General features: G+C 47.7%; 1 protein-coding gene across 11 annotated transcripts in view; it reads right to left on the bottom strand.

The window, feature by feature from the left end:
- COL11A2 (collagen type XI alpha 2 chain) overlaps nt 1-27,425 on the bottom strand; it is a 126,423-nt gene that overhangs the window by 87,800 nt on the left and 11,198 nt on the right. For all 11 annotated transcript variants that reach the window (XM_072125755.1, XM_072125754.1, XM_072125752.1 and 8 more), the window contains exons 2-4: nt 11,520-11,687; nt 11,236-11,446; nt 10,939-11,101 (exon numbers count right to left, since the gene is read on the bottom strand). In XM_072125755.1, the coding sequence (XP_071981856.1) occupies nt 10,939-11,101; nt 11,236-11,446; nt 11,520-11,687 (542 nt within the window). The remainder of the gene's footprint in view (nt 1-10,938; nt 11,102-11,235; nt 11,447-11,519; nt 11,688-27,425) is intronic.

Consider the following 27,425-nt stretch of genomic DNA (forward strand, 5'->3'; position numbering starts at 1 on the left):
TATATACATTGTGATTGTACTACACGGCTCCACCACACGAGGGCGCTCCTCCCTTATATACATTGTGATTGTACTACACGGCTCCACCACACGAGGGCGCTCCTCCCTTATATACATTGTGATTGTACTACACGGCTCCACCACACGAGGGCGCTCCTCCCTTATATACATTGTGATTGTACTACACAGCTCCACCACACGAGGGCGCTCCTCCCTTATATACATTGTGATTGTACTACACAGCTCCACCACACGAGGGCGCTCCTCCCTTATATACATTGTGATTGTACTACACAGCTCCACCACACGAGGGCGCTCCTCCCTTATATACATTGTGATTGTACTACACATCTCCACCACACGAGGGCGCTCCTCCCTTATATACATTGTGATTGTACTACACGGCTCCACCACACGAGGGCGCTCCTCCCTTATACACATTGTGATTGTACTACACGGCTCCACCACACGAGGGCGCTCCTCCCTTATATACATTGTGATTGTAATACACATCTCCACCACACGAGGGCGCTCCTCCCTTATATACATTGTGATTGTACTACACGGCTCCACCACACGAGGGCGCTCCTCCCTTATACACATTGTGATTGTACTACACGGCTCCACCACACGAGGGCGCTCCTCCCTTATATACATTGTGATTGTACTACACGGCTCCACCACACGAGGGCGCTCCTCCCTTATACACATTGTGATTGTACTACACGGCTCCACCACACGAGGGCGCTCCTCCTGTATATACATTGTGATTGTACTACACGGCTCCACCACACGAGGGCGCTCCTCCCTTATATACATTGTGATTGTACTACACATCTCCACCACACGAGGGCGCTCCTCCCTTATATACATTGTGATTGTACTACACGTCTCCACCACACGAGGGCGCTCCTCCCTTATACACATTGTGATTGTACTACACGGCTCCACCACACGAGGGCGCTCCTCCCTTATATACATTGTGATTGTACTACACGGCTCCACCACACGAGGGCGCTCCTCCCTTATACACATTGTGATTGTACTACACGGCTCCACCACACGAGGGCGCTCCTCCCTTATATACATTGTGATTGTACTACACGGCTCCACCACACGAGGGCGCTCCTCCCTTATATCCATTGTGATTGTACTACACGGCTCCACCACACGAGGGCGCTCCTCCCTTATATACATTGTGATTGTACTATACTGCTCCACCACACGGGGGCGCTCCTCCCTTATATACATTGTGATTGTACTACACATCTCCACCACACGAGGGCGCTCCTCCCTTATATACATTGTGATTGTACTACACGGCTCCACCACACGAGGGCGCTCCTCCCTTATATACATTGTGATTGTACTACACGGCTCCACCACACGAGGGCGCTCCTCCCTTATATACATTGTGATTGTACTACACGGCTCCACCACACGAGGGCGCTCCTCCCTTATATACATTGTGATTGTACTACACGGCTCCACCACACGAGGGCGCTCCTCCCTTATATACATTGTGATTGTACTACACGGCTCCACCACACGAGGGCGCTCCTCCCTTATATACATTGTGATTGTACTACACGGCTCCACCACACGAGGGCGCTCCTCCCTTATATACATTGTGATTGTACTACACGGCTCCACCACACGAGGGCGCTCCTCCCTTATATACATTGTGATTGTACTACACGGCTCCACCACACGAGGGCGCTCCTCCCTTATATACATTGTGATTGTACTACACAGCTCCACCACACGAGGGCGCTCCTCCCTTATATACATTGTGATTGTACTACACGGCTCCACCACACGAGGGCGCTCCTCCCTTATATACATTGTGATTGTACTACACGGCTCCACCACACGAGGGCGCTCCTCCCTTATATACATTGTGATTGTACTACACGGCTCCACCACATGAGGGCGCTCCTCCCTTATATACATTGTGATTGTACTACACATCTCCACCACACGAGGGCGCTCCTCCCTTATATACATTGTGATTGTACTACACCGCTCCACCACACGGGGGCGCTCCTCCCTTATAGACATTGTGATTGTACTACTACACAGCTCCACCACACGAGGGCGCTCCTCCCTTATATACATTGTGATTGTACTGTACATCTCCACCACACGAGGGCGCTCCTCCCTTATATACATTGTGATTGTACTACACGGCTCCACCACACGAGGGCGCTCCTCCCTTATATACATTGTGATTGTACTACACTGCTCCACCACACGAGGGCGCTCCTCCCTTATAGACATTGTGATTGTACTACTATACAGCTCCACCACACGGGGGCGCTTCTCCTTTATATACAATATAAAGGAGGTGCTGCATACCAACAGGGCCTGTGCATTGAAGCCAGGGAGTACTGCTCCGGCTTCATACTACATGCTGCAAAACTACAGTTCTTGAGTAGTGATACCGGGCTGAACAACTCCTGCTTCACAGTGCACGCTGCGCACCTATAGCGATTATGAAGTGAGACCAGGGTGTACTACACCGGCTTCATAGTACATGCTGAATATCTACAGTACTTGTGCAGTGATGACAGGATGTACTACTCCGGCTTCATAGTACATGCTACATATCTACAATGCTTGAGTAGCAATTTCAGGATGTACAACTCTGGCTTCATAGTGTACGCTGCGTACCAACAGCGCTTGTGCATTGAGGGTGTACTACTTTGGCATCACAATACATGCTGTGCACCTACATCGCTGGTACAGTGAAGCCAAGATAAACTACTCCATCATCATAACATATGCTGCATATCTGCAGCACTTGTGTATTGGTACCAGAGTGTACTACTCCGGCTTCATAGTGCATGCTGTGCACCTACAGTGCTTGTGTAGTGAAGCCTGGGTGTACTACTCTGGCTTCATAGTACATGCTGTGTACCTACAGCACCTGTGCATTAATACCAGGGTGTACTACTCCGGCTTCATAGTACATCCTGCATATCTACATCGCTTGTGTTTTGATACCAGGGTGTACTACTGCTGCATCATAGTACTTGCTGTGTACCTACATTGCTTGTGCAGTGATACCAGGGTGTACTACTCCGGCTTCATAGTACATCCTGCATATCTACAGCGCTTGTGTATTGATACCAGGGAGTACTAATCCGGCTTCATAGTGCATGCTGCGTACCTACAGTGCTTTTGCAGTGACCCCCATCTGTACAGAGCCCCATCTATATAGACCTCCATATACACAGACCAAGGCTTCATAGTACATCTTGCATATCTACAGCGCTTGTGTATTGATACCAGGGAGTACTAATCCGGCTTCATAGTGCATGCTGCGTACCTACAGCTGCTTTTGCAGTGAGCCCCATCTATACAGACCTCCATATACACAGACCAAGGCTTCATAGTACATCTTGCATATCTACAGCGCTTGTGTAGTGATACCAGGGTGTACTACTCCAGCATCATAGTACATGCTGTGTACCTACATTGCTTGTGCAGTGACCCCCATCTATACAGACCCCCATCTAAACAGACTCCATCTATCCAGACCAAGGCTTCTTAGTGCATCTTGTATATCTACAGCTCTTGTGCAGTGAAGCCAGGGTGAACTACTCCGGCCTTATAGTACATGCTGCATATTTACAGAGCTTGTGCATTGATACCAGGGTGTACTACTCCGGCTTCATAGTGCATGTAATATATCTGGGAGTGTCAGGACCAGATCCATCATATTGGTTTTGTGTGAAAATAACGCAAAATGCATACAACGCACCGCCATGTAGTATAAAATGCATACAGCATTCCGCCATGTAGTATAAAATGCATACAGCGTGCCGCCATGTAGTATAAAATGCATACAGTGTGCCACCATGTCATAAAAAATGCATACAGCGTGCCACAATGCAGTATAAAATGCATACAGCGTGCCACAATGCAGTATAAAATGCATACAGCATGCCACCATGTAGTATAAAATGCATACAGCGTGCCGCCATGTAGTATAAAATGCATACAGCGTGCCGCCATGTAGTATAAAATGCATACAGCGTGCCGCCATGTAGTATAAAATGCATACAGCGTGCCGCCATGTAGTATAAAATGCATACAGCGTGCCGCCATGTAGTATAAAATGCATACAGCGTGCCGCCATGTAGTATAAAATGCATACAGCGTGCCGCCATGTAGTATAAAATGCATACAGCGTGCCGCCATGTAGTATAAAATGCATACAGCGTGCCGCCATGTAGTACAAAATGCATACAGCGTGCCGCCATGTAGTACAAAATGCATACAGCGTGCCGCCATGTAGTATAAAATGCATACAGCGTGCCGCCATGTAGTACAAAATAGAAGCCCTGATAAATATCACAAATGCTACAAAAACATACAGCATATACACACTGCACATATATACAGCAAATATATACACACACCATATACAGAATATACATAAACACAGCATATGCACATATACACACACAAAAATATATATATATATATATGCACAGGTAACCTTACTTTACCTTTCTGACAGGTATGCGGGGAGTGGGGGAGCCCGGCAGGTGGGCGCTCGGTGCTGGCCAGTGGGCAGTCACATGATGCCGGCTGACGGGTGTGCGGATGGGAGCTCGGTGCCGGACGGACGGGAGTTTCGGCAAGCAGGGGGGTTGGACGTCCAGAGCGTGGGTGGGAGAATGGTGCTGGCCGGAGGGCATGCGGACAGAACTCGGTGGCGGGAGAACAGTGTGGGCCAGCTGGCTGGAGCACCTTGCACCCCCCCCCCTCGTTAAGGAGGAGGCGCGCCGCCTGAGGCGAGATTCTCAACTCGCTTAATGGCAGGTGCGCGTCTGCCTACAGCGCTTGTGCAGTGAGACCAGGATGTACTACTCCAGCTTCATAGTGCACACTGCATATCTACAGTTCTTGTGTAGTGATACCAGGATGTACTACTCCAGCTTCATAGTATATGCTGCATATCTACAGTGCTAAATATCTACCAAGGTGTACTACTCCGGCTTCATAGTGCATGCTGCATACCTACATTGCTTATGCAGTGACCCCCATCTCCACAGACCCCTATCTAAACAGACCTCCATATACACAGACCAAGGCTTCATAGTACATGCTGCATAGCTACAGTGCTTGAGTAGTGATACCAGGATGTACAACTCCGGCATCATAGTGCACGCTGCATACCTACAGCACAAGTACAGTGAGGCCTGGGTGTGTTACTCAGGCTTCATAGTATATGCTGCATATCTACAGCACTTGTGTAGTTATACCAGAATGTACTCCATCCAGCTTCATAGCACATGCTGCGTACCAACATTGCTTGTGGAAAGACCCAGACCCACATCTATACAAACATCCATCTATACAGACTCAGGATCCATAGTACATGTTGCATATTTACAGCACTTGTGTAGCAATACCAGGGTGTACTACTCCGGCTTCATAGTACATGCTGTGTACCTACAGCGCTTGTTTAGTGATACCAGGGTGTACTACTCCGGCTTCAAAGTACATGCTGCATATCTACAGTGCTGGTGCAGTGATACCAGGGTGTACTACTCCGGCTTCATAGTAAATGCTGTACACCTACGGTGCTTGTGTAATGATACCAGGGTGTACTACTCCGGCTTCATAGTACATGCTGTGCACCTACAGCTCTTGTGCAGTGAGATCAGGGTGTACTACTCCGGCTTCATAGTACATGCTGCATAGAGGTCACTGGCAGTATCACACAGGGGCTGAGAGGACCAAGGAACTTTTCTGTAATGTGTTTATGATCAGCAATCATACAGGGAGATGTGGGACACTGAACCACTAGTACACACCGACCTGTGGGTGCTTTAGTGTCCCACATCCACCTGACAGGATCCCTTTAAGTTTACGATAAAATATATTTATTGAAAGATGTCACTTTCTTGTTACGGATCCATCAAGCTTGATTTATCATTACTAGTACTGGGCCAATATATACAGGATAGGAGTAGTAGTACTGTGCTGTGCCCATATATACAGGATAGGAGTAGTAGTACTGTGCGGTGCTCATATATACAGGATAGGAGTAGTAGTACTGTGCTGTGCCCGTATATACAGGATAGGAGTAGTAGTACTGTGCTGTCTCCATATATACAGGATAGGAGTAGTAGTACTGTGCTGTGCCCATATATACAGGATAGGAGTAGTAGTACTGTGCTGTGCCCGTATATACAGGATAGGAGTAGTAGTACTGTGCTGTCTCCATATATACAGGATAGGAGTAGTAGTACTGTGCTGTGTAGATACAGGATAGGAGTAGTAGTACTGTGCTGTGTAGATACAGGATAGGAGTAGTAGTACTGTGCTGTGCCCATATATACAGGATAGGAGTAGTAGTACTGTGCTGTGCCCATATATACAGGATAGGAGTAGCAGTACTGTGCTGTCTCCATATATACAGGATAGGAGTAGTAGTACTGTGCTGTGTCCATATATACAGGATAGGAGTAGTAGTACTGTGCTGTCTCCATATATACAGGATAGGAGTAGTAGTACTGTGCTGTGCCCATATATACAGGATAGGAGTAGTAGTACTGTGCTGTGCCCATATATACAGGATAGGAGTAGTAGTACTGTGCTGTGCCCGTATATACAGGATAGGAGTAGTAGTACTGTGCTGTCTCCATATATACAGGATAGGAGTAGTAGTACTGTGCTGTGTAGATACAGGATAGGAGTAGTAGTACTGTGCTGTGTAGATACAGGATAGGAGTAGTAGTACTGTGCTGTGCCCATATATACAGGATAGGAGTAGTAGTACTGTGCTGTGCCCATATATACAGGATAGGAGTAGCAGTACTGTGCTGTCTCCATATATACAGGATAGGAGTAGTAGTACTGTGCTGTGTCCATATATACAGGATAGGAGTAGTAGTACTGTGCTGTGCCCATATATACAGGATAGGAGTAGTAGTACTGTGCTGTGCCCATATATACAGGATAGGAGTAGTAGTACTGTGCTGTGCCCATATATACAGGATAGGAGTAGTAGTACTGTGCTGTGCCCGTATATACAGGATAGGAGTAGTAGTACTGTGCTGTCTCCATATATACAGGATAGGAGTAGTAGTACTGTGCTGTGTAGATACAGGATAGGAGTAGTAGTACTGTGCTGTGTAGATACAGGATAGGAGTAGTAGTACTGTGCTGTGCCCATATATACAGGATAGGAGTAGTAGTACTGTGCTGTGCCCATATATACAGGATAGGAGTAGCAGTACTGTGCTGTCTCCATATATACAGGATAGGAGTAGTAGTACTGTGCTGTGTCCATATATACAGGATAGGAGTAGTAGTACTGTGCTGTCTCCATATATACAGGATAGGAGTAGTAGTACTGTGCTGTGCCCATATATACAGGATAGGAGTAGTAGTACTGTGCTGTGCCCATATATACAGGATAGGAGTAGTAGTACTGTGCTGTGCCCATATATACAGGATAGGAGTAGCAGTACTGTGCTGTGCACATATATACAGGAGTAGTAGTACTGTGCTGTGCCCATATATACAGGACAGGAGTAGTAGTACTGTGCTGTGCCCATATAGACAGGATAGGAGTAGTAGTACTGTGCTGTGTCCATATATACAGGATAGGAGTATTAGTACTGTGCTGTGCCCATACATACAGAATAGAAGTAGTAGTACTGTGCTGTGCCCATATATACAGAATAGAAGTAGTAGTACTGTGCTGTGTCCATATATACAGGATAGGAGTAGTAGTACTGTGATGTGCACATATATTAGGATAGGAGTAGTAGTACTGTGCTGTCTCCATATATACGGGATAGGAGTAGTAGTACTGTGCTGTCTCCATATATACGGGATAGGAGTAGTAGTACTGTGATGTGCCCATGGATACAGGATAGGAGTAGTAGTACTGTGCTGTGCCCATATATACAGGATAGGAGTAGTAGTACAGTGCTGTCTCCATATATACGGGATAGGAGTAGTAGTACTGTGCTGTGTCCATATATACGGGATAGGAGTAGCAGTACTGTGCTGTGTCCATATATGCGGGATAGGAGGAGTAGTACTGTGCTGTGCCCATATATACGGGATAGGAGGAGTAGTAGTACTGTGCTGTGTCCATATATACGGGATAGGAGGAGTAGTAGTACTGTGCTGTGTCCATATATATGGGATAGGAGGAGTAGTAGTACTGTGCTGTGTCCATATATATGGGATAGGAGGAGTAGTAGTACTGTGCTGTGTCCATATATATGGGATAGGAGGAGTAGTAGTACTGTGCTGTGCCCATATATACAGGATAGGAGTAGTAGTACTGTGCTGTGCCCATATATACAGGATAGGAGTAGCAGTACTGTGCTGTCTCCATATATACAGAATAGGAGTAGTAGTACTGTGCTGTGTCCATATATACAGGATAGGAGGAGGAGGAGTAGTACTGTGCTGTGTCCATATATACGGGATAGGAGGAGTAGTAGTACTGTGCTGTGTCCATATATATGGGATAGGAGGAGTAGTACTGTGCTGTGTCCATATATACAGGATAGGAGGAGTAGTACTGTGCTGTGCCCATATATACGGGATAGGAGGAGTAGTAGTACTGTGCTGTGTCCATATATACGGGATAGGAGGAGTAGTAGTACTGTGCTGTGTCCATATATACGGGATAGGAGGAGTAGTAGTACTGTGCTGTGTCCATATATATGGGATAGGAGGAGTAGTAGTACTGTGCTGTGTCCATATATATGGGATAGGAGGAGTAGTAGTACTGTGCTGTGCCCATATATACAGGATAGGAGTAGTAGTACTGTGCTGTGCCCATATATACAGGATAGGAGTAGCAGTACTGTGCTGTCTCCATATATACAGGATAGGAGTAGTAGTACTGTGCTGTGTCCATATATACAGGATAGGAGGAGGAGTAGTACTGTGCTGTGTCCATATATACGGGATAGGAGGAGTAGTAGTACTGTGCTGTGTCCATATATATGGGATAGGAGGAGTAGTAGTACTGTGCTGTGTCCATATATACGGGATAGGAGGAGTAGTAGTACTGTGCTGTGTCCATATATACAGGATAGGAGTAGTAGTACTGTGCTGTGTCCATATATACGGGATAGGAGGAGTAGTAGTACTGGGCTGTGTCCATATATACGGGATAGGAGGAGTAGTAGTACTGTGCTGTGTCCATATATACGGGATAGGAGGAGTAGTAGTACTGTGCTGTGTCCATATATACGGGATAGGAGGAGTAGTAGTACTGTGCTGTGTCCATATATACGGGATAGGAGGAGTAGTAGTACTGTGCTGTGCCCAAAGATACAGGATATATGGGGCCCGGAGCCTCTGCTTTCCGAGCTCCCCCGGTAGCTACACCTCTGACCAGACCCCGATCTATACAGACATCCATCTTTACAGAACCCATTTATGCAGACCTTTTACCAGACCCCAATTTATACGGACCCATCTATGGACATGAAACGATGCAGAGCGCCCCCTACTGCTCCATACTATGCGGTCCTTGGAGGGTCCGTGTGACGTCCTCCGCTGAGGCAGGAGATAAACACCACGTTATTGTCTTTTCTCTTGGAGTAAGAGCTGATATAACTCTCCATGAAGGGGAAGCTGCACATTTTTGGTGGATTGGGCAGTTTTCGGGCTCAGGTTTGGTAGTTTTTCCCATTTCCCGGTAGTTGGTGCCAGTTGGACATTGGCCGCTCTTTCCAGAGGAGTCAGCGAGAGGCGCCGGGCCTGGACACAGAGGCTGAGGGGTCACCTGGCTGAGCTTCTGAGGGAACGCCGGGTGCCGAGATGTGATAGGAGCCGGAATTACTGATGAAGATCAAGTTCAAACAGAAGAGACTAGAGGGGGCTTCTCCAGGCGGGGGCTACACCGCGACAGAAAGTCACTGCATAATAACATGTGACTCACCAAAGTCCTCCGGGCCCGGGGCAAATTTCCCAAAGGGGCTCCCTAAGTGTGACCACCAGGGGGTGCTAACCGAAAGATGAAGTCTACCACACACCCTAAAATAACGTTCTGCAGGGGACCTTAGGTTGTGCCTCTTTAGATTTACTGCCCTTTTTGGCGTCTGTCTTTTGTTCCTACAGTAAAGTAACATCATTGCGCAGCCGGCGCAGGGGGGGCTCATGTCCAGAGCGCACAACAGGGAGTCAGGGCAGGTTCTAGGTCTTTTAACCAACAGAGAAATCCTCAAAATGTATACCTCCCCCCTCCCCCATCGAGTTATAAAGATAGAACATCACACTACACACCTCAGCTGCTGCAGAACATCACACTACTCACCTCAACTGCTGCAGGAAATCACACTACACACCTCAGCTGCTGCAGCACATTACACTACACACCTCTGCTGCTGCAGAGCATCACACTACACACCTGCAGCACATCATACTACACATCTCTGCTGCTGCAGAGCATTACACTACACATCTCAGCTGCTGCAGAGCATCACACTGCACACCACAGCTGCTGCAGAGCATCACACTGCACACCACAGCTGCTGCAGAGCATCACACTGCACACCACAGCTGCTGCAGAGCATCACACTGCACACCACCGCTGCTGCAGAACAGCACAATACACACCTCCGCTGCTGCAGAACAGCACAATACACACCTCCGCTGCTGCAGAACAGCACAATACACACCTCCGCTGCTGCAGAACCGCACAATACACACCACCGCTGCTGCAGAACAGCACAATACACCACCGCTGCTGCAGAACAGCACAATACACACCTCAGCTGCTGCAGAACAGCACAATACACACCTCAGCTGCTGCAGAACAGCACAATACACACCTCAGCTGCTGTAGAACATCATGTAAAATCAAATCTAAATCTATTATATTAAGCACAAAGGGGAAATGATGTAGAATATTCCCGAGTCATCACTCATCAGTTTTCTCACCTCAAATGATTCTTCGTCCAGAATTCGTGTCCCGAATACAGTGATGCCTTTGGTGTTGACAATGGGCTTGTTTCCTCTTGGCAGTGGCTTGGTTATCTTCTTTTTACAGTCCAATATTAAGGTGACGGATTTCTTCTGTACACTCAGAGCGATCCGGTGCCATCTGGATGGTGGGACAGGAGAAGAGTGACCAAGAGGGCGAGAGAAGAGGGAGGAAAGGAATGGAGGGAGGGAGGAAGACATGGAAGAGAAGGAGAAGTAATATGGCGGAAATGTACCAAAGATATATTTACTGACTTTCCATCGGCCAGATTGACCCCGCTGAATATTGGGTAGTCTTCAGGTGCTGGTTTCCCACTTTGATCTTCATAGAGAAAGACGGGAGAACGTCCCAGCTCTACCCCGAGCTGCTGGACTCCTTGCTCGTTGTAGATGGACAGGAGAAATGCCTGCAAGCCACTCTTAGCCCGTACCAGCGCCATGACTGAAAAGTCCTCGGGGAATTTACCTGTACAAGAACTGAGTGTGAGCTCTGCAGACCAGGACCCCCTACCCACCTACGTCCGGGTGACTGCACCTACCTGGGAAGAGCTGCCGCGTGGGGGCGCTGATCTGAGCTTGCTTGGATATCTTGTAGGCCACATCTCCACCAGTGCTTGACCGTCGGGCCGGGCAGAAGCCGGGGATTCTCTTTACACCCTCCGGTTGTGTTTGAAATTGTAGAGCCTTCAATACATCCACGGGGTCAGCTATAGGGAGAGGTGAGAGGTTACATAGGGGAATGTAAGGGCTCATTTACACAAGGAATTAAAGAGACTGCAGATTTGTTTTCGTAGGGATCAATCTAAGAACTGGTTAAAGAGAATCTACCAGCTCAAAAATCATCCAGCAATGTATAGAGCCAAGTGTATAGAGCCCTGCATATAGAGCCTCCATAAAGAACCATGTGTATAGAGCCCTGCGTATAGAGCCTCCATAAAGAACCATGTGTATAGAGCCCTGCATATAGAGCCTCCATATAGAGCCATGCGTATAGAGCTCTGCATATAGAGCCCTGCGTATAGAGCCCTGCATATAGAGCCCTGCGTATAGAGCCCTGCATATAGAGCCCTGCGTATAGAACCCTGCATATAGAGCCATGTATATAGAGCCATGTGTATTGAGCTCTGCATAAAGAGCCCTGAGTAAAAGGCCATGTACATAGAACCATGTGTATAGAGCCATGCGAATAGAGCCATAAATATAGAGCCATGTGTATAGAGCCCAGCGTACAAAGCCCAGCATATACTGCTCAGCATATAGAGCCCTGCGTTTAGAGCCGTGCATATAGAGCCAATCGTATAGAGCCATGCATATAGAGATTAGCATATAGAGCCAATTGTATAGAGCCCGGCAGATAGAGCCCTGCGTATAGAGCACAGCAAATAGAGCCTCCATATAGAGCCCAGTGTATAGAGCCCTGTGTATAGAGCCTCCATATATAGCCCTGCGTATAGAGCTGTGTGTATAGACCCCTGTATATAGAGGTGCCAGAGGTGGTGCTACTTCTTTCAACCATATAGACGTCCTCAAGATTCCAATACAATTGAAATCTAAGAACTGGTTAAAGAGAATCTACCAGCTCAAAAATTCATCCAGCAATGTATAGAGCCCAGCGTACAGAGCCTTCATATAGAGCCCTGTGTATAGAGCCTCCATATAGAGCCCTGCGTATAGAGCCTCCGTATAGAGCCCAGCGTACAGAGCCTTCATATAGAACCATGTGTATAGAGCCTCCATATAGAGCCCTGCATATAGAGCCGCGTGTATAGAGCCTCCATATAGAGCCCTGCGTATAGAGCACAGCATATAGAGCCCTGTGTATAGAGCCCTGTGTATAGAGCCCAGCGTACAGAGCCTTCATATAGAGCCCTGTGTATAGAGCCCAGCGTACAGAGCCTCCATAAGGAACCATGCATGTAGAGCCCTGCGTATAGAGCCATGTGTATAGAGCCTTGTGTATAGAGCCCTGCATATAGAACCTCCATATAGAACCATGTGTATAGAGCCGTGTGTATAGAGCCCTGCGTATAGAGCACAGCGTATAGAGCCTCCATATAGAACCATGTGTATAGAGCCCTGCGTATAGAGCCCAGCGTATAGAGCCTTCATATAGAACCATGTGTATAGAGCCCTGCGTATAGAGCCCTGCGTATAGAGCCCTGTGTATAGAGCCTCCATATAGAACCATGTGTATAGAGCCCTGTGTATAGAGCCAATCATATAGAGCCCTGTGTATAGAGCCCTGTGTATAGAGCCTTTATATAGAACCATGTGTATAGAGCCCTGCGTATAGAGCCCTGCGTATAGAGCCCTGCGTATAGAGCCCTGTGTATAGAGCCTCCATATAGAGCCCTGCGTATAGAGGTGCCAGAGGTGGTGCTACTTCCATATAGACGTCCTCAAGATGCCAATATAATTGAAATCTGTGGCAGAGCAGGGAGAGATAAATGCTGATTGAATTGCTGTGATTTCCCTTTCTGACATACAAGTGGTGTTTAGGTTGTAGTTTTGGCCTCTTAGTATGTGACCCTGTGTGTGACCCTATGTGTCCCCCCCCCTCTAGTGTGTGACCCTGTGTGTGACCCTATGTGTCCCCCCCCCCCCCTCTAGTGTGTGACCCTGTGTGTCCCCCCTAGTGTGTCCCTAGTGGTGCTGCCCTCTATGGGCTGGTTGTGATCATTGCAGGCTGATGGGATTTAGGTGCTTTGTGCTGATTGGCTGCTTCCTCAGAAAGTTCTAGGGAAGGGGAGGAGTTACATCAAAGAGAACAAACTCCAACAGGAGAGATCATGTGATCTGAATCTGGGAAAGCTGGGTTATGTAAGAGAGCGACCAGAGAGTTATGAGAAGACCCCACGCCCGGGGGCTATAGGGAGCCCTTCTCCTGATACTGTGTAGCATCTCTCACCCTGTATAGAAAGTCTAATGACTGCAGCCGCCTGAACCTCTGCACCTCCATATTGTGCCGGAGTTTAGTAGGTTACGGCTTTGCCCGATGCCTTCTGTCTGTGTCCTTGTGTGACCCTTCATCTCTGCACTTGTTTTTCACGTTGCCAAGGGTTTTTTTTTTTCTTAAACGCCTTCTACGAGCTATAACTTTTTATTTTCCGGTCACCATGGTGACACAAGTGTGACATTGTTTTTCCTAATAATTTTCTGCATTTATTGTGGATTCTAAATAACATAAAAACCTTTCTTTCTCTGGGTCAATACAAACAGCGATACCAAAGTTCTATATAGATTTTTTAATTACCTTAATTTGCATAATTAAATCATTTTGTGGTTAAAAAAAAAACCCTTTTCCATCATCAGACCTTTAGTTCTCACTTGTGTTTCAGAAATGTTTTAAGGAATCGGCAGAGATACCAACAGTCTCTTTGCCGTTACTACTATAACCCCCATCCTCTCCTCCTCTGGGATGCATGTGTGCTACAAATTTCCTTTACCAGCAATAGATTACATGCAAAATATCAATCATCTTATCACACCCTGTTCACACTTACATTCTGGATCTGTTTATATTAGAAACTAGAAGACATAATGGGACCTGCTGCACAACAGATATCACCAGAACCACCAGAACCTCATGGTTCCAGTTTCTGATTCTCTGCTCCAAACAATTGCCACAATTGTCGGGAACTTAATTGATAGAAGCTTTTGGGTGTAAACCTGACACACATTCTGTAAAATGGGTTGTAGAACCAGAAGACAACAATGTAACGGAGTTTGTTGGTACAAATAGAAACATAGTTGCAGAGCGAAGCTTAGACATACGTTATGTATCACCTGGACATCACTATTGGATATTTGCTTGGATGTGCACAGTTAGATAAAGAATGAGACACTTAACTGATAAAATCCATTTTACGCTGCAGAGCATTGCACTTACACACATACAGAGCATTGCACTTACACACATACAGAGCATTGCACTTACACACATACAGAGCATTGCACTTACACACATACAGAGCATTGCACTTACACACATATATATATGGCTGTACAGAAACGAACCAACATACTAGAGAAGCCGCAGTGTAATTGGCACAGACCAGTACATGGGACAATGACTATTAGAGAGGGTCTCATGAATCGCTGTCCGGATGCCATATAACGGAGCAGATCCCCTCTAGAAAAAGCTCTGTGACAGCGGCTCCCATTCTGAAGACAGGACACATAGAAGTCATGATGGGTCCCATTAGCACATACACCTCCCTATAGAATGATACACAGATGCAGGGAGCCACATCGAGCCACAAATAATCACGCCTCAGTATTTCGGAGGTTCACAGGTGTCTGGACGCGGTTTTGCGGCTGAGAGAATGGAAATTGGCAAATGTAAATATTTCACAGTGAAAAATGCCAGCAGCGTCTGCTAGAATCATTGAGCCCTCAATACAACCTTCCCTGCACCCATTACTGTAAATCTATACACCCAAAGAAGCATCGCAGACACCCTGTCCTATTATACACAAAGAAAGAAATGGCTGACAAACCCCAAAAATGGAGAATAAGGTGCAACTACTATCCACCAGCAAACGTTTAACTACTGTGTATACACTGCATACTCCTGTATACTGTACACTGTCGCCTGTATACTGTACACTGTCGCCTGTATACTGTACACTGGGGGAGAAGAGGCTGATCTGTCCCCTGTATACTGTACACTGGGAGAGAAGAGGCTGATCTGTCGCCTGTATACTGTACACTGGGGGAGAAGAGGCTGATCTGTCGCCTGTATACTGTACACTGGGGGAGAAGAGGCTGATCTGTCGCCTGTATACTGTACACTGGGAGAGAAGAGGCTGATCTGTCGCCTGCATACTGTACACTGGGGGAGAAGAGGCTGATCTGTCGCCTGTATACTGTACACTGGGGGAGAAGAGGCTGATCTGTCGCCTGTATACTGTACACTGGGAGAGAAGAGGCTGATCTGTCTCCTGTATACTGTACACTGGGAGAGAAGAGGCTGATCTGTCTCCTGTATACTGTACACTGGGAGAGAAGAGGCTGATCTGTCGCCTGTATACTGTACACTTGGAGAGAAGAGGCTGATCTGTCACCTGTATACTGTACACTGGGGGAGAAGAGGCTGATCTGTCGCCTGTATACTGTACACTGTCGCCTGTATACTGTACACTGGGGGAGAAGAGGCTGATCTGTCCCCTGTATACTGTACACTGTCGCCTGTATACTGTACACTGGGGGAGAAGAGGCTGATCTGTCCCCTGTATACTGTACACTGGGGGAGAAGAGGCTGATCTGTCGCCTGTATACTGTACACTGGGGGAGAAGAGGCTGATCTGTCGCCTGTATACTGTACACTGGGGGAGAAGAGGCTGATCTGTCGCCTGTATACTGTACACTGGGGGAGAAGAGGCTGATCTGTCGCCTGTATACTGTACACTGGGAGAGAAGAGGCTGATCTGTCGCCTGTATACTGTACACTGGGGGAGAAGAGGCTGATCTGTCCCCTGTATACTGTACACTGGGGGAGAAGAGGCTGATCTGTCGCCTGTATACTGTACACTGGGGGAGAAGAGGCTGATCTGTCGCCTGTATACTGTACACTGGGGGAGAAGAGGCTGATCTGTCGCCTGTATACTGTACACTGGGGGAGAAGAGGCTGATCTGTCGCCTGTATACTGTACACTGGGGGAGAAGAGGCTGATCTGTCACCTGTATACTGTACACTGTCGCCTGTATACTGTACACTGGGAGAGAAGAGGCTGATCTGTCGCCTGTATACTGTACACTGGGGGAGAAGAGGCTGATCTGTCGCCTGTATACTGTACACTGGGAGAGAAGAGGCTGATCTGTCGCCTGTATACTGTACACTGGGGGAGAAGAGGCTGATCTGTCGCCTGTATACTGTACACTGGGGTTGAAGAGGCTGATCTGTCGCCTGTATACTGTACACCGGGGGAGAAGAGGCTGATCTGTCGCCTGTATACTGTACACTGGGGTTGAAGAGGCTGATCTGTCGCCTGTATACTGTACACTGGGGGAGAAGAGGCTGATCTGTCACCTGTATACTGTACACTGTGGGAGAAGAGGCTGATCTGTTGCCTGTATACTGTACACTGGGGGAGAAGAGGCTGATCTGTCGCCTGTATACTGTACACTGTCGCCTGTATACTGTACACTGGGGGAGAAGAGGCTGATCTGTCGCCTGTATACTGTACACTGGGAGAGAAGAGGCTGATCTGTCGCCTGTATACTGTACACTGGGAGAGAAGAGGCTGATCTGTATACTGTACACTGGGAGAGAAGAGGCTGATCTGTCCCCTGTATACTGTACACTGGGGGAGAAGAGGCTGATCTGTCGCCTGTATACTGTACACTGGGGGAGAAGAGGCTGATCTGTCGCCTGTATACTGTACATTGGGGGAGAAGAGGCTGATCTGTCGCCTGTATACTGTACACTGGGAGAGAAGAGGCTGATCTGTCGCCTGTATACTGTACACTGGGAGAGAAGAGGCTGATCTGTCGCCTGTATACTGTACACTGGGGGAGAAGAGGCTGATCTGTCGCCTGTATACTGTACACTGGGGGAGAAGAGGCTGATCTGTCGCCTGTATACTGTACACTGGGGGAGAAGAGGCTGATCTGTCGCCTGTATACTGTACACTGGGGGAGAAGAGGCTGATCTGTCGCCTGTATACTGTACACTGGGGGAGAAGAGGCTGATCTCTCGCCTGTATACTGTGCACCGGGGGAGAAGAGGCTGATCTGTCGCCTGTATACTGTACACTGGGGGAGAAGAGGCTGATCTGTCGCCTGTATAATGTACACTGGGAGAGAAGAGGCTGATCTGTCGCTTGTATACTGTACACTGGGAGAGAAGAGGCTGATCTGTCGCCTGTATACTGTACACTGGGAGAGAAGAGGCTGATCTGTCGCCTGTATATTGTACACTGGGGGAGAAGAGGCTGATCTGTCGCCTGTATACTGTACACTGGGAGAGAAGAGGCTGATCTGTCGCCTGTATACTGTACACTGGGGGAGAAGAGGCTGATCTGTCGCCTGTATACTGTACACTGGGAGAGAAGAGGCTGATCTGTCGCCTGTATACTGTACACTGGGAGAGAAGAGGCTGATCTGTCGCCTGTATACTGTACACTGGGGGAGAAGAGGCTGATCAGTCGCCTGTATACTGTACACTGGGGGAGAAGAGGCTGATCTGTCGCCTGTATACTGTACACCGGGAGAGAAGAGGCTGATCTGTCGCCTGTATACTTTACACTGTCGCCTGTATACTGTACACTGGGAGAGAAGAGGCTGATCTGTCACCTGTATACTGTACACTGGGGGAGAAGAGGCTGATCTGTCGCCTGTATACTGTACACTGGGGGAGAAGAGGCTGATCTGTCACCTGTATACTGTACACTGGGAGAGAAGAGGCTGATCTGTCGCCTGTATACTGTACACTGGGGGAGAAGAGGCTGATCTGTCGCCTGTATACTGTACACCAGGGGAGAAGAGGCTGATCTGTCGCCTGTATACTGTACACTGGGAGAGAAGAGGCTGATCTGTCTCCTGTATACTGTACACTGGGGGAGAAGAGGCTGATCTGTCTCCTGTATACTGTACACTGGGGGAGAAGAGGCTGATCTGTCGCCTGTATACTGTACACTGGGAGAGAAGAGGCTGATCTGTCTCCTGTATACTGTACACTGGGGGAGAAGAGGCTGATCTGTCGCCTGTATACTGTACACTGGGGGAGAAGAGGCTGATCTGTCGCCTGTATACTGTACACCGGGGGAGAAGAGGCTGATCTGTCGCCTGTATACTGTACACTGGGAGAGAAGAGGCTGATCTGTCGCCTGTATACTGTACACTGGGGGAGAAGAGGCTGATCTGTCTCCTGTATACTGTACACTGGGGGAGAAGAGGCTGATCTGTCGCCTGTATACTGTACACTGGGAGAGAAGAGGCTGATCTGTCTCCTGTATACTGTACACTGGGGGAGAAGAGGCTGATCTGTCGCCTGTATACTGTACACTGGGGGAGAAGAGGCCGATCTGTCGCCTGTATACTGTACACTGGGAGAGAAGAGGCCGATCTGTCGCCTGTATACTGTACACTGGGGGAGAAGAGGCTGATCTGTCGCCTGTATACTGTACACTGGTGGAGAAGAGGCTGATCTGTCGCCTGTATACTGTACACTGGGAGAGAAGAGGCTGATCTGTCTCCTGTATACTGTACACTGGGGGAGAAGAGGCTGATCTGTCGCCTGTATACTGTACACTGGGGGAGAAGAGGCTGATCTGTCGCCTGTATACTGTACACTGGGAGAGAAGAGGCTGATCTGTGGCCTGTATACTGTACACTGGGGGAGAAGAGGCTGATCTGTCGCCTGTATACTGTACACTGGGGGCGAAGAGGCTGATCTGTCGCCTGTATACTGTACACTGGGAGAGAAGAGGCTGATCTGTCGCCTGTATACTGTACACTGGGGGAGAAGAGGCTGATCTGTCGCCTGTATACTGTACACTGGGAGAGAAGAGGCTGATCTGTCGCCTGTATACTGTACACTGGGAGAGAAGAGGCTGATCTGTCGCCTGTATACTGTACACCGGGGGAGAAGAGGCTGATCTGTCGCCTGTATACTGTACACCGGGGGAGAAGAGGCTGATCTGTCGCCTGTATACTGTACACTGGGAGAGAAGAGGCTGATCTGTCGCCTGTATACTGTACACTGGGGGAGAAGAGGCTGATCTGTTGCCTGTATACTGTACACTGGGAGAGAAGAGGCTGATCTGTCGCCTGTATACTGTACACTGGGAGAGAAGAGGCTGATCTGTCTCCTGTATACTGTACACCGGGGGAGAAGAGGCTGATCTGTCGCCTGTATACTGTACACCGGGGGAGAAGAGGCTGATCTGTCGCCTGTATACTGTACACCGGAGGAGAAGAGGCTGATCTGTCGCCTGTATACTGTACACTGGGAGAGAAGAGGCTGATCTGTCGCCTGTATACTGTACACTGGGAGAGAAGAGGCTGATCTGTCGCCTGTATACTGTACACTGGGGGAGAAGAGGCTGATCTGTCGCCTGTATACTGTACACTGGGAGAGAAGAGGCTGATCTGTCGCCTGTATACTGTACACTGGGAGAGAAGAGGCTGATCTGTCGCCTGTATACTGTACACCGGGGGTGAAGAGTCTGATCTGTCGCCTGTATACTGTACACCGGGGGAGAAGAGGCTGATCTGTCGCCTGTATACTGTACACTGGGAGAGAAGAGGCTGATCTGTCGCCTGTATACTGTACACTGGGGGAGAAGAGGCTGATCTGTTGCCTGTATACTGTACACTGGGAGAGAAGAGGCTGATCTGTCGCCTGTATACTGTACACTGGGAGAGAAGAGGCTGATCTGTCTCCTGTATACTGTACACCGGGGGAGAAGAGGCTGATCTGTCGCCTGTATACTGTACACTGGGGGAGAAGAGGCCGATCTGTCTCCTGTATACTGTACACTGGGGGAGAAGAGGCTGATCTGTCGCCTGTATACTGTACACTGGGAGAGAAGAGGCTGATCTGTCGCCTGTATACTGTACACTGGGAGAGAAGAGGCTGATCTGTCGCCTGTATACTGTACACTGGGAGAGAAGAGGCTGATCTGTCGCCTGTATACTGTACACTGGGAGAGAAGAGGCTGATCTGTCGCCTGTATACTGTACACTGGTGGAGAAGAGGCTGATCTGTCGCCTGTATACTGTACACCGGGGGAGAAGAGGCTGATCTGTCTCCTGTATACTGTACACTGGGAGAGAAGAGGCTGATCTGTCGCCTGTATACTGTACACTGGGAGAGAAGAGGCTGATCTGTCGCCTGTATACTGTACACTGGGGGAGAAGAGGCTGATCTGTCGCCTGTATACTGTACACTGGGAGAGAAGAGGCTGATCTGTCGCCTGTATACTGTACACTGGGGGAGAAGAGGCTGATCTGTCGCCTGTATACTGTACACTGGGGGAGAAGAGGCTGATCTGTCGCCTGTATACTGTACACTGGGAGAGAAGAGGCTGATCTGTCGCCTGTATACTGTACACTGGCAGAGAAGAGGCTGATCTGTCGCCTGTATACTGTACACTGGGAGAGAAGAGGCTGATCTGTCGCCTGTATACTGTACACTGGGAGAGAAGAGGCTGATCTGTCGCCTGTATACTGTACACTGGGAGAGAAGAGGCTGATCTGTCGCCTGTATACTGTACACTGGGAGAGAAGAGGCTGATCTGTCGCCTGTATACTGTACACCGGGGGAGAAGAGGCTGATCTGTCGCCTGTATACTGTACACCGGGGGAGAAGAGGCTGATCTGTCGCCTGTATACTGTACACCGGAGGAGAAGAGGCTGATCTGTCGCCTGTATACTGTACACTGGGAGAGAAGAGGCTGATCTGTCGCCTGTATACTGTACACTGTCGCCTGTATACTGTACACTAGGGAAGAGCCTGATCTCTATACTGTACACTGTGGCCTGTATACTGTACACTGTCGCCTGTACACTGTCACCTGTATACTGTACACTAGGGAAGAGCCTGATCTCTATACTGTACACTGTTGCCTGTTTACTGTACACTGTTGCCTGTATACCGTACACTGTGGCCTGTATACTGTACACTAGGGAAGAGGCTGATCTGTATACTGTACACTGTTGCCTGTATACTGTACACTGGGGAAGAGCCTGATCTCTATACTGTACACTGTCGCCTGTATACTGTACACTGTTGCCTGTATACTGTACACTGTCACCCGTATACTGTACACTAGGGAAGAGCCTGATCTCTATACTGTACACTGTCGCCTGTATACTGTACACTGTGGCCTGTATACTGTACACTGTCACCCGTATACTGTACACTAGGGAAGAGCCTGATCTCTATACTGTACACTGTCGCCTGTATACTGTCACCTGTATACTGTACACTGTGGCCTGTATACTGTACACTAGGGAAGAGCCTGATCTCTATACTGTACACTGTGGCCTGTATACTGTACACTAGGGAAGAGGCTGATCTGTATACTGTACACTGTTGCCTGTATACTGTACACTGGGGAAGAGCCTGATCTCTATACTGTACACTGTCGCCTGTATACTGTACACTGTTGCCTGTATACTGTACACTGGGGAAGAGACTGATCTGTATACTGTACACTGTCGCCTGTACACTGTCACCTGTATACTGTACACTGTCACCTGTATACTGTACACTGGGGAAGAGCCTGATCTCTCCAGCATTTGGTTCTTCCAGTTCTGAGAATTGCGGAAGGTTTGGAGTGAAAGGTCAGGCGGATGGAGTGAGATGAAGACGATGGAGGGAATGGCGCGGCGGGGGCCACTAATGAAAGGAGCTGATGTGAATGGCAGACTCCCGGTAACACGACTCTTTCTCAGTCTGCAGGACTTCCAACCAGAAGCCAGGGAGGAAAAACTCATTACCCTCCACATATCTCAATCCAAGTGGGACCAAGAGACAGAGGGAGAGGAGGAGAGGAAGAGGGGGATGCTGGAGGCTGACGGAGGGAAGATCAATACATTATACATATATATCTATATTAGTAGGGACACTCTGCAATGTTTAGTCTTCCTGACTCGCTTATTGTATCTTCCCACTGGAAGCGTCTTCTTAGTGTCCCCTTCCCTGATACATTATGGTAAAGCTATCAGGCCAAGTGATACATATCCCACCCAGCGACAGACATGCATGCTCGGCTCGGCCAAGATTGCTTGTATTTTCAATGGGGAGAAGGACGCCTTTGGTGATGACTGAATTTGGAATGAAGAAAGCCAATGATGGGAGGCCTAATACACCCGTCCAGAGGGGTCTATGGGGGTGGCTGAGGTGCGTTAGTCAAATAAATACAGGAATTCACCACGGATTTATCATTAGTCCATTGGATGTAGAATCTTTCCTTCCACCTCTCAGTATTCCTGAGATTCCAGAGAGAAGCGACTAGACGCTGGAGGATTGAAATGGAAAAGTTTAACCTCTTGACAATTGTTACATCTACACAGTGGGGGCCATTCTAACACGCTGGCCCAAATTTATCAAACCCTCTGCTCTGGCACTGAAAAGAATGTGGAAACTGCTTGTACGTGTATTTATAACGTGTCTGCTCTGTGTCCGCCGCGCCACATAAAGGGCGTCCGGTGCAGAGTCGGACCTGCACCCCTTTTATTATGGAGACAGAATTGTGTTGCACGCTTTATGTTCAAGGTGCACCAAAGGGGGCGCCAGATTCATGAAGTCCGTGCAGCACTTTTTATTAATCTGGCGCCCCCTGCACGCTCCACAGGACACTGCACCTAGAACAGACTGATCGGGGGTCCTAGCTGTGCCCTCCCATGGACACTGTGGGGTCTCACCATAACAGGATCCTGCTACGTGGGAAAATAGAAGAAAACACAAAGATTCATTCAGAGCAGCGAGAAGCCTCAGGTGTCGTCCAGAGGAGATGAGCAGCACGGACACCTACATGACTCTTCCTCCCGGCCCCCCAAGAAGCCTCAGACAAATAGACCCTGGAGAATGCCCCGGCTGTCTGAGGTCAGGGGGCATTTCCCGTCCCCATTCATGAGGCTGGAAGGCCACACACAGACTGACGGCTGCAGGTGAACGCTTCATTTACTCCCCATAAAGAGAATATTAAGTGTAAAGGAGAGAATTATGTGGAACAACACGGGATCCAAATGGAGACATCAATCCTGGGGAGAACCTTCCAAATCTGGTGCAATGGACACTGTGTAATGCATCATCTCTCCTTTGGGGGCGCTGTATGAGGATAAAGTAATCACAGCGCCAGGCCGGGCATGCATGTGTATGGGGTAGGTAGGAGGAACAGTGTTCAGCCACTAAGTGTATGGTCTGCTCCAGTCTGAGTGCAGTCAGTAAGAGGGTCTCCACAGTATCCGATGGGTCCATATGTTACTCGGACTCTGATTTTAGTGGAATACAATTATTTTCCCTTCTTTCCATATGCCATCTGCATACAACTACAATCTATACCACAGAGCCGGGGGTAGGGGTGCGGGTCTCGCCAGCTGTGCTGTACAGGGGACATTGTGTGCTCAGTGGAAGCAGGAGACCGTCTGGGATTGTGTGAGAGTCGGGAAACTTGGGGAACGATGTCTCCGCTGGCATTTGGTTCTCATTTGGAACAAGGAGGGGAACAGTATTGTTCTAGGATGTGCTGGGCACAGCAAGACAGTAGTAAGGAGGAAGCAGCGGGGGAGCAGAGCCCAGACACAGAGCCGGAGACAGGGGGGAGAAGAAGGACACAAATATCCAAATACATCCCAGCAACTCATTCCACTGCTGCTACCTGCATGACAGGATGAAAGTGATACCATAGTCACCCTTCCAGGGAGCAAGAAGGCAGCATTATAGCAGTTATATTCCTGTACATAGGGGGCAGTATTATAGCAGTTATATCCCTGTACATAGGAGGCAGTATTATAGTAGTTATATTCTTGTACATAGGGGCAGTATTATAGTAGTTATATCCCTGTATATAGGGGGCAGTATTATAGTAGTTATATTCCTGTCCATAGGGGGCAGTATTATAGTAGTTATATTCCTGTACATAGGGGCAGTATTATAGTAGTTATATTCCCGTACATAGGGGGCAGTATTATAGTAGTTATATTCTTGTACATAGGGGGCAGTATTATAGTAGTTATATTCCTGTACATAGGGGGCAGTATTATAGTAGTTATATTCCTGTACATAGGGGGCAGTATTATAGTAGTTATATTCCTGTAGATAGGGGGCAGTATTATAGTAGTTATATTCTTGTACATAGGGGCAGTATTATAGTAGTTATATTCCTGTACATAGGGGGCAGTATTATAGTAGTTTTCCTGTACATAGGGGGCAGTATTATAGTAGTTATATTCCTGTACATAGGGGGCAGTATTATAGTAGTTATATCCCTGTACATAGGGGGCAGTATTATAGTAGTTATATTCCAGTACATAGGGGCAGTATTATAGTAGTTATATTCCTGTACATAGGGGGCAGTATTATAGTAGTTATATTCTTGTACATAGGGGGCAGTATTATAGTAGTTATATTCTTGTACATAGGGGGCAGTATTATAGCAGTTATATTCTTGTACATAGGGGGCAGTATTATAGTAGTTATATTCCTGTACATAGGGGGCAGTATTATAGTAGTTATATTCCTGTACATAGGGGGCAGTATTATAGTAGTTATATTCCTGTACATAGGGGGCAGTATTATAGCAGTTATATTCCTGTACATAGGGGGCAGTATTATAGTAGTTATATTCTTGTACATAGGGAGCAGTATTATAGTAGTTATATTCCTGTACATAGGGGGCAGTATTATAGTAGTTATATTCTTGTACATAGGGGGCAGTATTATAGTAGTTATATTCCTGTACATAGGGGGCAGTATTATATTTCTTTCAGCGCTTCTATATTTCCGACTTTTTTTGGCGTTGTTTTTGACGACAAAACCTGGTCTAAGGGCTTCTCTTTTACCTTCATGAATGTGGAGGAAGTTCTAAACCTTTTTGATCATGCACAAAATCTTTAATCCCTTGTCCCACTGAAAACTATTGCACAATTCCTGTGCCCAAATTAATACCCCCCCCCCCCCCCATGTGTCTAGATTTCAGACTGTCAATGACCAAGACATCAGTAGTGAAGTTGCTCAGGATCAGTCACTACCTGATGTCTTGCAGACTATACAAGGATCCCGCTTCATATACAGAGGATGGGGTAGACAGACAGGGAAGAGGTGGCAGCCTAGATTCCTCCGTGATTAATATATATATATACACGTCTGTCACAGCCCTGCACTGGCTGCACAAATAACCACTTCTGGAAAATCACTTTATTCACTCAGAGAAAACCTTAAACAGATGGAAAAATCCCAAAAGCGAGAAGCTGTAACACTTACTGCACCGAGACACGGAGCAGCGAGAGAATAGCAGGAATTAAAGGGACCGGATCATCCTAAAGCTCCATAAGGATGATACCAAAATGCACCATGGACCGTGGCAGAATGTGGCGCCCCCTACTGTCTGTGCTCTATCCCTAGACTTCTAGTAGACATATGCCCCCATCTCCATGACGGGTTTGGGGGAGTTACAGGTAAGAGACCTCTATGTCCTGATTTCTCCCCTATGGACACTTGGCCACTGTGAACATGTTATATGGAGGGGACTGCCAGTGTTTTACGGATTCAATTCTGACCCCATTAGTTATAAGCCCCTAAGCCCCCGATGACAAATACAAGGGTCAAGTTGAGAGAGAAGATCAAGTGGCGCAGCGAGAGGATGAAGTGTCTATAAAGCTGCCGCCAGGCACGGATGGGTCTATGGAGGCTCCTCTGCCAAATTCTTGGGGTTGGGATGGATTATGTCCTCATCCACTTCTGGCTTCCGACTGTTTCCACAATTCCATTAAAAATTTTCAAAACAAAACATTGAGATTTCTGCTTCTTCAAGGATGAGAAAAATAGAAGTTTTAAGGATTTAGGATACAAGAAGAAGATGAACTTGGTTTAGTCTGAAGGTGTTTGACGCTGAGGATTTCACCAAACGTTTTGTTATTATGGATAAAATCCTAATTGACTGCAGAGGAAGCCAAACAATTGTAATGGGAATTATAGGGATCTGCGTTCCTATAAGAGCAGATATATGTGGGGTAATGGGATTGAAGGCTCTCGTGTGATGTGAGGGACCTTATTACTTGTTATAGAGAAGGGGGTGAGGGGGGGTCTGCTTCAGATTTTCTATTCAGTCCCAGGGGCTTCAAGTTACCCCTTTGACCCTTTGTGAAATGAGATAGTGAGAGCTAAATAAATCGTAAAGGTCATAACTCTGTGGTTTTGGGGGTCATCAGATAAACCCGACATTCCTAGCAATATCTAGAATGCGTGGAAGAAGAGAAGAGACCTGACTGACTACAGAGAGTGGGGCCCTCGTATATATCTCATTAATAGTACATGTACCTACAGTAACTACAGGCTGTGACCTACTGATTGTAGCCTAAAACAAGGGACACTCATGGTGCCCTACAGACCCACAATTTGGTGGTCTATTGCCTTCAAGGTAATGCGCCTTTGGCGACCAAGAATGGAGTTTTGGCTGCTATCGCTAGCCGCTGACCTCCATTGGCTGTTCTTCTGGGCTCTCCTACATTATTGGTTAGCCCAAATAGTAAGGCAAATGTTTAAAGGGAACCTGTCATCAGAAATTGACCTAATAAACCACTACCAGTCTGTTGCCAAGAAGCTTCACGTCTTCCAGATGATGTTTCTTTCATGACCCAGTGCGGTGGCATCATCCACAAAATCAACTTTGAAGTGAGATGTAAATTTGTTGTATAAAGTCAAGAAGGCAGAGTTTATCACTGAAGTCAAGCTCTCTCTTCCTCAGAAAACCCCCTGGTGGTCCCACATCCAG

The sequence above is a fragment of the Engystomops pustulosus genome, chromosome 9, assembly GCF_040894005.1.
Source record: "Engystomops pustulosus chromosome 9, aEngPut4.maternal, whole genome shotgun sequence".
NCBI lineage: Eukaryota > Metazoa > Chordata > Amphibia > Anura > Leptodactylidae > Engystomops > Engystomops pustulosus.